Genomic DNA, 14,091 nt, shown 5'->3' with positions numbered 1-14,091 from the left:
GCCTCTAGGGTGTAAATGATGAACATTTTATGTTTAAATATTTTTGGATATGAAAACATGATTGGAGGATAGTTTAAAGGTAATTTGTTCAAGGATTAAAGAGTTAAAATTTTAAAGAAACTATGTGAAACCCTAACTATCCCAATTCGGTCATCATTCGGTAATAGAGGTAATTAGTGTCTTTAATTATGTTTGAATCTATAACCCATAGTAGTTAAAAGATGCGCTACCCGCACCGTTTGAGGGCTGCAGTGGCCGACCGTGAGAAACAGCTCTGCACCACGCCGGAAAAGGATCGCGTCTTTAGCGACCGTAATAGCGTGGGAAATCGCGTCTGTTTTGACAAAAATCACGGCTGAAATATGGCGCTCTCTCTTTCTCTCTTCTGCGTTATAAAGATGAAGACGAGAAAGAAACCCACTTGACTTGTATAATTTGTTTTGAATTGATATTTATTATAATATTTTTTCCCACGTGACTTTTATTTTATAAAATGGAGCTCTCTCTCTCTCTCTTTCTTCTGAGTCACGGGTAGTACACTGAAAAGTGAATTTATTTTTTATGAGTAAATATATATAGTCAAAATCTGATTTACATGTTATGGGTAAAAAATATATCAAAAGATATTGTTCAAAATTTTAAACAGTCAAGTTATATAAAAATAGTTAATAAATTATTCAACAAATTATTATTATTTGTGACCAACATATTTTTGTATCCTATATATATATATATATATATATATATATATATATATATATATATATATGATTAAGAGTCATTTACAATTACAATCACTTTGGAAAAAACAATATTATCTAGGATTCTAGGTCAACAACGTCTCCTCTCTACTTTTATCTCTTGACTTATCTCTTATTCATCTGAACGGCTTTCTCTTTTGATGGGGAATCATCTCATCTCTCTTCGTAGGTAACATTCTTTATTTATTTATTTATTTTCTTTTTTTTTCTAGCGTCCTATTTTCTTTTTCTTTTTCTTTTCTAGGTTATTTTTTTGGAATTTTTTTTAACTTCTTCCCTTTTTTGGGTTTTCTTTTTTACCTCTTCCTTCTTCTTTTTCTTGACCTTCTATTTTTTTTTCTAGCATCACAATTTTTTGTGTCATTAAAAATAAAAAGATCATTACTGGTATGTCGTCTAGTGATATAAATTATATTGTAGATGACAAGGATGATTTGTGGTCCGTAGACGGAAAAATAATGAAATTGAGATTAGCTTTTTTGCCTTCCTTTGCTGATTTGTTGTCCCGACGACAGAAAAATATTGAAATTTATTTTAGCTTTTTTCTAATTTCTATTTTATTTTTTGTTTGCCTCTATAATAATAAATATAGCTAGTGATGGCATCCAACAACAACACACAAGAATCTCCTTCTTGTGCTTTGGTTAAACCCCCGGGTCCTTATCGTGATATAGCATGGCAATGGAATTCCTTGAAGGATACCAATAATATAACACCTCGAATTTCGTAAATGCATAATTATATATGAAAATGTGGATTAAAGGGAAGGATTAGTGAAAATCCTGAATTAAGGGTCAAAATGCATAAGAAGGGTAAAATGGTAATTTACCAAACACGCAACCCTAGGCAGGAAAAATTGAGTAGAAGGTCTCAAATGGTGAAAATAATGCCGAAAATGGATTCAGGACGAAAAATTGAGTGGACACGCAAGTTTCGAAAAGTTTGATGAATAGTGATTTTTTCGGTGTAAAATACTGCGGTATAATTGTACCGATAAGTGCAAAAATATGATCAGTATTTTTAGGAAGTAAAAATATGACGTGAACGAGAAAAATACGTAGATTATGAATTTGTGGGTTAAATTGGAAGATTTAAGAAAGTTAAACGACATGTGAGACCCACTTAAGTGACTTAAGTGGATAAAGAGACAAGAAAATCAGATTTCTCCCACTTTCTCTCTCCTCCCTCTTCTTCCTCACGCGACCCCCCCTTTTCTCCATTGTTGGGGTTTTAGCTCTTTGAATTACAACTCCACTTTCTAGCCATTTTTTAGAGAAATTTCCAACTACAAAGTTGTTCCCCTTGAGATTGTGAGTGACTTTCATGTAGAGTGTACCTTGTGGGGAGCATTGTGGAGGGAAAAATCCTCCATATACAGCCACGAAATTTTGAGTATTTTGGGGAAATTTTGGTGACTTTTGAGTTGATCCATTGGTTGGAGATCACTCACTCCCTAGGATCCTAGGGAGCTATTGGTGGTAAGTTTTCACACTCTCATTTTTATTGAGATCATAAAATGGGTGAGTGTTTGATTATGTGTTCGTTGGTTGATGTGGTTAGGGGCTTTTAATGATGTTGCTCCTTTGGAATTAAATGCTTAGAATGATAAATGATGATGATTGATGCAATAAAAATTATTGTGATTTGGAAAATTATAACTTAATGAAATTTGGAGTTTAATTCCAACGAAATGGCATGATGATGGGATTGGATAATTGAGTTGTGGAGCATTGATATAGGTTAATAAGAAGATTGTAAGGCATGTGTAAGTGTTGAATTGGATTGAAAACCTTGAAGCATGATTCCATGTAGAATTCGACCTATAGGTTGGTTTAAGGAAAAATGAGGTGATGAATATTGTGTAATCAATGGTTAATATCTTGCTGCATAAAGGGTGAGTTAGTTTGATGATTGAAATGATTGAGATAGTTGAAGAAATGAAAAATAGCCTTTAGGCTTAAGTGGTTATGTTGGTTAGTACTATTGTGAAGTTAATTGATTATATGCAATTGGTTGTTGATCATTGTTGTTTGATCAATATAGGTTACCTCACACGGAATCAATAAAAGTGGATTAAGCTTGGAGCTTACGTGTGGAGCATTGCTCTTGGACTTGAGGTAAACGTTTGGAACTTGAGTTTTAATCCCTTGTGTGCTCCACCACACCTAGTAGGAGGTTGTGGTTGGATTTTGTGCTCTTTGACATGGTGTGAATATGTATGTTCATGCATTATTGCTTGATTCTGTGACATGCTTGGAGCATGTTGTGTGTGAAATTGTGTGATCTCTGGCCAGTAGATGTGTGTTGGTTTGGACTTCTGCCGGAGATATCCTTTGGGGATTCCAGTCGGGTTTTGCCGTGGGGCCGACTCTAGGAGCGGTACCAGGATGATCCAAACGTGGGACTTTCGCTGGATAGGGCTCATGAGGAGTTCCAGTTGGGTTTTGCCATGGGGTCGTCTCATCCATGAGAGAGGCACCAGGAAGCTTCGCGGGAGATATATGATGGGGTCCTTGAATGGAATCCTTATGTGGATGTTCTCTGATTTGTGCCCAGTTATGTGTGATTTTGTATGATATGCATTTTTACATGATGTTATTTGTTGCACATTGAGTGAGCCATGGGGTGGAGTGATCCTCTAGTACCCTTGGTTTATTGAGATATATTTGTATATCTCACTCTGCGTTTGGGGACATCATTTCAGGCTATAGCGAGCATGGAGGAGTTGGATGATGATGTGCATATGGAGAGCATGGCATCTTGGAGGAGATAGATTTGATGCATGAGATTCATATGTCATTTTGAGAGTTTCTATATTTTGTGGACATTCATTGTGTAGAGGACTTAGTATATGGTCATGGTGTTGCATGTAGTTGTATTTACCAAGCTTTTGTTGTTCATATGTAATCCTAAGTCCCTTGATTATTAGTTGTATTTTGGAATCCAATTGTATATGCCTCATTTTATCATTTTGGATATGGGTGAGCATGAGGGATGTCCATGCCACTTGGATTATGTTTAAGAATTAGTTGTGTAAAGAATGTTTGTTGGAGGTGTATAATTGATAGAAGGGTCAATGACCTATTGAATGTGTTGAGCTGTGAAATAGTTAAGTAAATATTGATATGATAATTGATTAGGTACATGATTGGAAAAATTGATAATTGTTGAAAATATAAACAGGGTTCTGCCCAATTTTAATATCCCATATGATAGAATTGGACCCCTTGGCCTTCTTGGAAGTTATAAATCTTTCTTTTAGCTTTCCAATAAGACCAAGATTGTGTAAATTGGATTAGTATAACTCAAGTTATGGGTAAAATACAAAAGTAGGTCGAATTATCTTATCTTGGTATCTATCTCCAGACCCCTGGCGCTATTAGTGCCGTGGTGGCGCTAATCGCGCCAACATACAGAGAAGAGACGTAATCCTAGCGCTATTCTCGCCAAGTTGGTGCTGGTCGCGCCAAAATTCTGGAAACTGTCTGTTTCGTGGCGCTATTCGCGCCAATTTGGCGCTGTTCGCGCAGGAATCTGCGGGTTCAGCATCACGTTCTTAGAAAATTCATAACTTGAGCTACGGTGCTCCAAAATGAGCGCGGTTTGAACCTACGTGAAGCTAACAAAGAAATATATAACATATTAAGGAATGAGAATCATTTGAGAGGTATAAAATTGTTAGTAAATAAAAAGGTGAATGCATTTAGTGTTAAACATGGATAGAATGAGATTTAAGCTTTGTTGGTTTATGGGAACCACTTAGCAACCTTCAAATGTAAATTGTATGGTATTAAGCTATTGTATTCATAGCTCCGCTATAAGTTTTGAGTTGTGATCACAGTTAGTATATTGTCTAATACGATTATTTTAAAAGTGCGAATGTTATTAAAAAGAAAAAGTTTTTTCGTAAATTCAAATAACTGTTGTGATTGTGATTGCGCTTAATATCATAATTGATGATAACACACCGGTCTGGTAACGGGGTGTTACAAATAATAAAAGAAACGTGACATGTGACTTCTTTCATAAGACAACAGCAATTGGAATTACCAGGGCTAAATTACACCAAATGGGGATAAAGGGAGATGTAAAGCCATGTAAGAAAACCCCCCTAGAAGTAAGAAATGCTTTGAAGGAAGCGTATGAGAAGAATCTAGCTGATAAAAATGCTTCCCTAAATGAGCTACAAGAAGATGATGATGAGCTTGAAGAGGTGGAAGAAATCCATAACCTTAGAACTGGAAAAAGGGGAGTAATACCCAGTAGTGATTCCTCTGTTGCTGCCAAGAAAGGCAATACTGTGAAAAGTCCCATGGACTTACTTCTTTTGAAAAATCCAGAAAACAGCTTCAAGTTGGGGGAAAGGCAAACAAGCATCAATGATGCCTGTGATAAAGAAGCTAGAGCAAGAACAATTCAATATATTGAGAAGTTTTTAGTAACGAATGGGATACCTTTCAATGTTGTACGCTCTAGAAGTTTTAGGTTGATGGTTGAAGCAATAGGGAACTATGGTCCTCGTTTGAAGGTTTCATCTTATTATGAATGTAGAGTTACACTCCTTCAAAAAGAGTTAAAGTATACAAAGCAATTACTGAAGGAGCATGCGATAGAAAGAGTAAACTATGGATATTCTATTATACTTGATGGATGGACAGATAAGAAGGGTAGAACTTTGATCAATTTCTTGGTGAATTATCCATCAGGAACTATGTTTGTCAAGAGTGTTGATGCTTCTTCGTATATGAAGACTGGTGAGAAATTACATGAACTTCTGGACACTTTTGTGATGGAGATTGATGAACAAAATGTTGTTCAAGTGGTGACCGACAATAGAAGCAATTATGTTTTGGCTGGTAAGAGACAATAAACTCATTCAATTGTTAATATTTCAATTTATTTGTGACTCATTTTCTTAATTAAGTTTATGCTTGTGATGTTAGGAAAACTTTTACAAGCCAAGAGATGTAATATTTTTTAGACTCAATGTGCTGCACATTACTTAGACCTGATGCTAGAAGATATTGGAAAGCTTGATCGAGTAAAGAGGACAATAAAAAGAGGCATTAGTCTAGTAGGTTTCATTTATAATCATTCATTGGCATTGAACACCATGCAAAAGTTCACAAGCAAAACAGAATTGGTGAGGCACGGAGTGACAAGGTTTGCCACCACATTCCTTACATTGCAAAGGTTGTATAAGCAGAAAAGCAACCTCCGAAGGATGTTCACTTCTGATGAGTGGTCAAAATCTAAGACTGCCAAAGACCCCAAAGGGAAAAGGGCAACTGATATAGTACTCAATACATCTTTTTGGAATGATATCGTTTATTGTCTTAAGGCTATGGGGCCTCTTGTGGGTGTGCTGAGGATGCTTGTTAATTAAAAAAAGCCGGCAATGGGTTACATTTATGAAGCAATGGATAAGGCCAAAGAAGCAATTCAAATTACATTTCGTGGAATTGGAAAAGAAGATAAGTATAGAGAGATTATAGCTATCATTGATAAAAAATGGGATTGTCAACTTCATCATCCTTTGCATGCAATTGGGCATTATCTTAACCCTCAATATTTTTATTCTAATCCAAAGCTTGATGAAGATTTAGAAGTGGTTAATGGTTATTTAAAATGCTTCGAGAGACTAACTGCCAATGAGGATGAGATGAACCAGGTTATGGATGAATTGGAACTATATAAGAAAGCTCAGGGTCTCTTTGGCATGGACTCGGCCAAAAGACAAAGGGATAAAGTGTCTCCTCATAAGTTTTTGATCACTTTAAGCTTTTATTATTACAATTTATCTAAGTAGTCATATTATTTAGTTATTATATTTGTATTACAGTTCAATGGTGGGGGACGTATGAAAAAAATTGCCATTAAAGTATTGAGTCTGACTTGTAGCTCTTCAAGATGTGAACATAATTGGAGTATTTTTGAGCATGTAAGTACATGCTCAATGGTTTTATTTTATAGAGCTTCGTAACGGATTGTGAAAATAATATTTATTTGTTAATTATCAAATAGATTCATTCCAAGAAGCGAAGTAGACTTGATAATCAGAAGTTTTGCAGGACTTGGTTTATATTAAATATAACCAAACTCTTAAACACTGATTTAACAGCCGTGATTTGATTGATCCCATTCTCCTAAATGGTTTTGATGAAAGCAATGAATGGTTGGTGGGAGATATGGGTGGAGATGGGGAACATAATGAGAATAAAGTTGTATTTGAGGGTGATACCTTGACTTGGGTGACATTGCAAATGTAACTAATGATGATGAGCCTATAGTTTACGCTAGACAGCAGACAAGGTTCACGGCTTTGCCTTCAAGCTCTAAAGGAAAGGACATTATAGAAACAGAAGGACTGGAAGATGTGCCAAAATAATTGTATAATATAGATACTAGTGACAGTGAGGCTGAAACAAACTTTGGTGATGATGGAATTGAATATTCTGATTAGTTCTTTTAGACATTTGAATATGAAAACGGAATGGAATATGTTTTGGATATTGTTATGTTTTGGATATTGACAATATTTAGATCTTTTAATTTGGCTACTTGGAATTCCTATTTGTTATGGAGCAATTCTTTATTATTATTGATTGATTTTTATTTTTTTAGCATTACATGTATGTGTATCTAGGTTATGTTAATACATTTCGCTATTTCCGCAACCGCAACCCGCTATAGCACTATAGCGTTTTTCAGGGTTGGCCGCAACGGGCTGCAATCTGCTTTTAACTACTATGGTGTAAACATGCTTAAAACATTATTTGAAGATGGTTTGTTCAATAAATCAAGAGGTGAAAATGAAAGGAAGTCCTAGAACCTATATAATATACCATAATCAACTAAGTAATGAGAAATTGGTGAATATGATGTATTTAATTAATTTTACAATTGAAACCATGATTAGTGTGTGGTTTAAAAATGGTAGGAATGGAGAATAAATAGTTAAAATTGGAAAAAAAAAATTATATGAAACCCTAATCATACAATCCGGCCAAGTGTATGGTTTGTTCAATAAATCAAGAGGTGAAAATGAAAGGAAGTCCTAGAACCTATATAATATACCCTAATCGACTAAGTAATGAGAAATTGGTGAATATGATGTATTTAATTAATTTTGCAATTGAAACCATGATTAGTGCGTGGTTTAAAAATGGTTGGAATGGAGAATAAATAGTTAAAATTGGAAAAAAAAAATTATATGAAACCCTAATCATACAATCCGGCCAAGTGTGTTTAAATTGCTTGGAATTGAAGTTAAATAAGAATAAAACATAAAAACCTATTTTGGTTGAGTTCCAAGTGGGTTGAAAGGGTTAAACCTTTGTTATATAGTATGTTCCTATAGGTCGGACTTGTGGTCAAGGCATGAAATTGTCAAGTTTGATAAGTAAACTGGTATGGTGATGTGATGGTTACTCATTGTTAATGGTTGATGAACCAAGAGTGAATCAAGTGCTACAGTGATTACAGATCAGGATTCTGAAGATCTTACATAGTTTACTTGTATCTCAAGTAAGCTCTTTGTTTAGGAGTACTCTTCTAACATGATGTTCCACCACGGTCTAATAGGATCTTGGTTGTATGTCTGTATGGCTGATATATGATAGATCATAGTATAGTTGCATTCATGTAGGACATGTATATGTTATGCTATGATATGATATGTTATGTGGAGTGATGGTTCCTGATAAGTAAATCCATACACTATCATGATCTCAACATACATAAAGTATGGTTCAGGGGACACTAGTCTCTGATCACTGTGTATGACATACGTAGGATATGATCCCGTATACATAAAGTATGACCGAGGGGACATTAGTCTCTGATCACTATGTATGTTACTTCTGTGGAAATCTATGATTCTTGAAAATATATATTGGCTCTCTTTATGGGATGCAGTCCCTGGACTATAGCCCTGGATGTATGATGTATGTGTTGTGATATATGATTTCATCTATGCTATGTAATCTAACCCTTCATGCAGGAAGTGAGCGCTGTCTAGGTGGAGATTGCTCCATAAACTCGAGATTATTAATCTCACCCTTTTGAGAATATAGTTCAGGTACTCCAGTAGAAGATAATCCGCTAGGGGCAAGGAACCCGTGCAGGGTGGTTAGATCATCCAGCTGAAGCAGTTATATGTTTATACGATCGTGCCTTGTATTATTATATAGCTGAAGTCCTTTTTGAGAGGCTTGTATAGCCTTCTATATAGTATTTAGAGGACATGATTATGTATATGTGGATGTGTATGTACCGAGATATGATATCAGTAATGGCACGAAGCCATATGCTGGTTTATGTACTATAATGTATTAGACTTTCCTGTATTTCAGAATTAGATATAAGGGTTCACATTTTTTGCAATCAATGTAGTTATTTACATTGAGCCCAAAACGACGTCGTTTTGGAGGGAGGAGGAAAAATCATGATATTTTTGTAATTATAATTTATTTCAAAATTATAATAGTCTTTCTCATTATAATTTTTTAATCTTTCAACCTAAAACGACATCGTTTTGAAAGTGAATGTAGATAACTTATCTACATTCACTGCAAAAACATTAAAGCCTAGATATAATGTGAAATTTTATCCCTGGATTAATCTAATTTACAATTTTTATGATGTCCATTAGATTTTATCCAAAATAGTACTAATTATTATATTTGGATAGTCATTTGATCATTAATTATGGTCAAAGGTTATTAGTATAGATTTTGTACAAATATGAAACTATACCGTTAATGGTAAATAGAAGAATAAGTTACTTGTAGCAAGTTATACAAAGTAAACATAAAGGAAAAAGTCAAGTCACATAATTATTGAGAACTATCGTAATACTTTATATTGAGTCTTGCTACTTTTAATTAAGTATGCAGTGCTGTTATTACCATATTACATGTTAACAAACCGACAGCCCGGCGAGGCATTACATACAACTTCACCGAATATTATACACAGACCTCATATTTATATTGTCACAACAGACAAATAAAAAGCTGTAAGCTTCCACTCAAAACGTCTACCTGAACGATTCAAGCCTTCCACTGCAAAGAAGTAACCAGTGTTATAAAACAAAACCAGAAAAATATAGAGACCAAACTGTTACAATCAGTGTTATAAAACAAAACCAGAAAAAAGGTATAGGGTGTTAATCCAAATAAAAAAGGAAGCAGTATTAATAAAATAAAATAAAGGGTAGGAGGCCAAGGATTCGAAGTTCCAAGGTTATAATTAATTAAATTTATGGCTACATCAAATTATATGGATTCTAAATGACAACAATGTTAGTATAACTACACAATCAAAATTTATATGATAAATTTATTCTTAGTTATACAATGTTAGTATAACTACACAATCAAAATTATCACTCATTAATTAATTTTTAATTACTAATAAATCTCAACCATTGGATGCATGGAAATCAACGGTTAAGATTTGGTGTAAGATTTATTATTCTTACACCGGTGTAAGTTGATCCTATCTCTTTTGAAAATCCTAGAAATTTCTTTATTACTTCTTTTATAAATCAATTATAAATCCCTTCGTTACGTAAATACATTATTTGAAAAACTTATAATGCATGGATAGCCGTAGTGGATGTACATTTGTACTTTGATGTTTTGCCTTATGGCTAATGCATCTTCTCCCTTGCATGCTGGGAACCCATGTCACACCACTCATTCCAAATTTTTCAAAGGCCATTTAGAAAGTGACGTGTTCACACCACTTTACAACGGTTAGGGATAGATTAAAAGGTCAAATGAAACATAATACAAGTTATAAAATCAAACACTGGAATTTGCTGGAATCATCAGTAAAGAAAAACTTTGGGAAAAGGAAAGATTGTGCATGGAAGCTTATTCAGCATATCTGTTCTCTTCACAAAACTGAGGACATTTTTCTTCTTTGGAAGGTATTACTAGTTTATCAATTTAACAAGACAGACCTGTGAAAAATTAACAAGCACAAAAAAGAACCAAAAAGTGACATGGGGTTACCAGATGGCATTTATACGAATCTTCTAGACAATAGGCTCGTCTTCAAGATAATTATACTCAAAAGTGAATTCAGTCTTGATTCTTTGACACCTGAGAATAACCACATCAAGGCACAAACAAATCAGGACAACCAGAAGCACGGCATCAAACATCAGCAGCATAATCATCTCATGGGCCAACCCAGAAAAGGGAAAACTTGAAAATGCAATATTTTGGATTGTTTTAAATTAAATTGAGAGATGTCCATTATAGCCCTCAGGTATATACAGAACATCACATCAACCCTTCATTTATTGGAGACACCAAATAGGTCCTTCAATGATAATTAAATACCCTTCAATTTTGTCCTTTCAGGAACAATTTTGATGTCACTTTAATGACCAATTTGATGGCGTAAATTGACATTAAAGGACCAATTAGACGTATTTCTTAATGGATGACCAACCTGATAACACGTATATTTGTAGAGGGCGAAAATGGAGATTTACTCTAGATAAAGTATAGCCATCTCCAATACTTGAGATTAAAGAATAATTGTATATTGAATAATCACATGGTGTATTACAATGTATAAGAGCTCTCTATTTAAAGAGACTAAAAGACCTAATAGGTTGAGCTCATACGATGTGGGACTATATATATACTGAACTATTTTACAACTATTCTAACACTCCCCCTCAAGCTGGAGCATATATATTGTAAGCACCCAGCTTGCCACAAATATATTCAACCCGAAGACCCCTAAGAGCTTTAGTGAAGACATCCGCGAGTTGATCATTGGAGTTGACAAATTCCGTTTTGATTTCTCCTGACTGAATCTTTTCGCGAATGAAATGACAATCGATCTCTATATGTTTGGTTCTCTCATGAAATACATAATTAGAGGATATATGTAGTGCAGCTTGATTGTCACAAATGAGAGTCATGGGTTTCTTCTGTTCACAAAGATGGAGCTCCCGAATCAACTGCTTTAACCAGATTAGCTCGCAGGTAGCAACTCCCATTGCACGATACTCGGCCTCTGCACTAGATCGGGCAACAACAGTTTGTTTCTTACTTTTCCAAGAAATCAGGTTTCCTCCAAAGAAAACACAATAGCCTGAAGTAGAGCGCCTATCCGAGGGTGATCCTGCCCAATCGGCATCTGAATAACCACAAATTTCTGTATTTCCCTGATCTGAATATAATAAACCTTTCCCTGGTGCTCCTTTGATGTAACGAAGGATCCTAACAGCAGCATCCCAATGAGAATCACACGGAGAATCAAGAAACTGACTAGCGACACTAACAACAAAAGAAATGTCCGGCCTAGTCACAGTGAGATAATTGAGCTTCCCAATCAACCTCCGATAACGTCCAGGATCAGATAATGGTTCTCCTTGTCCGGGTAGTAATTTGATAGTAGGATCCATGGGTGTGTCAACTGGCTTACACGCCAACATACCAGTCTCTTCTAGGATATCCAAGGCATACTTCCTTTGACAGATAGAAATGCCCTGTCTAGATTGTGCTACCTCAATTCCCAAGAAGTAACGCAGCTTCCCGAGGTCCTTTGTCTGAAATTGACTGAATAAATACTGTTTTAACTGACAAATTCCAGCTTGATCACTCCCGGTGAGGATGATGTCATCAACATAGACTAACAAATAGATGCACTTATCAGGAGATGTGATCCTATAAAACAGAGAGTGGTCAACTTTACTGCGAATTAAGCCAAACTCCTGAACAGCAGAATTGAAGCGACTGAACCATGCCCGAGGAGACTGCTTGAGACCATATAAGGATTTGCGAAGACGACACACCTTCCCAGACTCCCCCTGAGCAACAAAACCCGGTGGTTGCTCCATATAAACTTCTTGTAAATCACCATAAAGAAAGGCATTTTTTATGTCAAGTTGAAGGAGTGGCCAGTGACGAATAGCAGCAAGAGCAAGAAATAGGCGAACTGACGCCATCTTAGCGACCGGAGAGAATGTATCGCTATAATCAAGGCCGAATATTTGAGTAAAACCCTTTGCAACTAGGCGGGCCTTGAGTCGATCAATATGGCCATCAGGTCCAACTTTCACAGTAAACACCCAGCGACAACCAACTGTAGACTTCTCTGGAGGAGCAGAAACAAGGTCCCAAGTGCCATTGGAATGAAGTGCAGTCATCTCATCAAGCATCGTTTGGCGCCACCCTGGATGGGAAAGTGCTTCACCTGTGGTCTTAGGAATAGAAATAGAAGAAAGACTAGAAACAAAGGTGAAATGAGGTGAAGAAAGACGGTCATAGCTCAAAAAAGTATAAAGAGGATAAGGGTTACGAGTAGTACGTGTACCTTTTCTTTGAGCAATGGGAAGAGTCTCTGGTGAAGGATCCGGAGAGGAAGAAGCAACAGCAGTGGGCGATGAGTCAGCAAGAGTCAAGTCGACAGGAGGCACAGTTTTGCGACGCTGATAAGTGAGAAGTGGACGGTCCTCAGGTATAGAAGCAATAGGTTGCTCATTTGGAATAGAAGCACCTGCAGCTGGCAAAGACAAGTCAAGAAAAGGGACAGGAAGAACATGATCAACCTGTGACAACTGAGATGGAATAGAATTAAAGGGTTGTTGATCAAGAAAAGTGACATCAGCGGAAACTAAGTAACGCTTAAGATCGGGAGAATAACAACGATAACCCTTTTGAAGACGAGAATAACCAAGAAAGATACACTGAAAGGCTTTGGATGTTAACTTATCCTTACCAGGAGTGAGATCATGAACAAAACAAGTACAACCAAAGACATGTGGAGTTAGAGGATAAAGAGGAACATCTGGAAGCAATAGGTTATGAGGAATGTCATTGTTGAGCACAGATGAGGGCATGTGATTGATGAGAAAACAAGAGATGAGTACAACATCTACCCAGAAGTGAAGGGGAACCTGCATATGAAGAAGAAGGGTGCGTGCAGTTTCAATGAGATGTCTGTTTTTACGTTCAGCCACCCCATTTTGTTGTGGAGTGTGAGGACAAGTAGTTTGATGTAAAGTACCTTGTGTGGCCAAGAAATTAGAAAAATCAATAGAAACATATTCCTTAGCATTATCACTACGTAGAATACGAATAGAAACACCAAATTGAGTATGAATCTCAGTATAAAACCTTTTATAAATGGAAAATAACTCAGAACGATTTTTCATTAAATAGACCCAAGTGCAACGGGAAAAATCATCAATGAAGGTAACGAAATACCGAAAACCTAAAACAGACAAGGTACGACTTGGACCCCAGATATCTGAATGAACAAGAGAGAAAGGGGCATCAGCTCGTTTATTGACTCGACT

The 14,091-nt window shown here is 35.9% G+C and overlaps 3 protein-coding genes across 6 annotated transcripts in view; 2 read left to right on the top strand and 1 right to left on the bottom strand.

Annotated features, from left to right (window-relative positions):
* Positions 1-4,830: 4,830 nt before the first annotated feature.
* On the top strand, positions 4,831-6,147 carry LOC133299790 (uncharacterized). Its single transcript, XM_061499274.1, has 2 exons — positions 4,831-5,617; positions 5,768-6,147. The coding sequence occupies exons 1-2, from the start codon at positions 4,831-4,833 to the stop codon at positions 6,145-6,147; spliced, it is 1,167 nt and encodes a 388-aa protein (XP_061355258.1).
* A 12-nt stretch (positions 6,148-6,159) lies between these two features.
* Positions 6,160-7,030, top strand: LOC133299789 (uncharacterized). The gene is made up of 4 exons (XM_061499273.1): positions 6,160-6,510; positions 6,604-6,702; positions 6,786-6,838; positions 6,883-7,030. Exons 1-4 carry the CDS (start codon positions 6,160-6,162, stop codon positions 7,028-7,030), a joined length of 651 nt encoding a protein of 216 aa, XP_061355257.1.
* Positions 7,031-9,590: 2,560 nt separating this feature from the next.
* Positions 9,591-14,091, bottom strand: part of LOC133299787 (general negative regulator of transcription subunit 3-like) — a 31,032-nt gene continuing 26,531 nt past the window's right edge. For all 4 annotated transcript variants that reach the window (XM_061499268.1, XM_061499270.1, XM_061499269.1 and 1 more), the window contains 2 exons: positions 10,784-10,873; positions 9,591-9,826 (listed from right to left, as the gene is read on the bottom strand). In XM_061499268.1, coding sequence (XP_061355252.1) covers positions 10,807-10,873 — 67 coding nt within the window. In that variant the 3' untranslated portion in view covers positions 9,591-9,826; positions 10,784-10,806. The remainder of the gene's footprint in view (positions 9,827-10,783; positions 10,874-14,091) is intronic.

The sequence above is a fragment of the Gastrolobium bilobum genome, unplaced genomic scaffold, assembly GCF_033153095.1.
Source record: "Gastrolobium bilobum isolate Gb01-03AN ecotype WA unplaced genomic scaffold, APGP_CSIRO_Gbil_v1 utg20899, whole genome shotgun sequence".
NCBI lineage: Eukaryota > Viridiplantae > Streptophyta > Magnoliopsida > Fabales > Fabaceae > Gastrolobium > Gastrolobium bilobum.
The sequence above is the reverse complement of the archived record's forward strand: the minus strand, read 5'-3'. Positions and strand labels throughout refer to the sequence as shown.

What these genes read in the sequence shown, in the direction of transcription:
- LOC133299790 (XM_061499274.1), top strand. Translation starts at nt 4,831, where the DNA reads ATGGGGATAAAGGGAGATGTAAAGCCATGTAAGAAAACCCCCCTAGAA. An exon ending in AAGCAATTATGTTTTGGCTG is followed by an intron (nt 5,618 to 5,767) that starts GTAAGAGACAAT and finishes CACATTACTTAG; the next exon opens with ACCTGATGCTAGAAGATATT.
- LOC133299789 (XM_061499273.1), top strand. Translation starts at nt 6,160, where the DNA reads ATGGGTTACATTTATGAAGCAATGGATAAGGCCAAAGAAGCAATTCAA. An exon ending in ATTGGAGTATTTTTGAGCAT is followed by an intron (nt 6,703 to 6,785) that starts GTAAGTACATGC and finishes ATTATCAAATAG; the next exon opens with ATTCATTCCAAGAAGCGAAG. An exon ending in CAGAAGTTTTGCAGGACTTG is followed by an intron (nt 6,839 to 6,882) that starts GTTTATATTAAA and finishes CTGATTTAACAG; the next exon opens with CCGTGATTTGATTGATCCCA.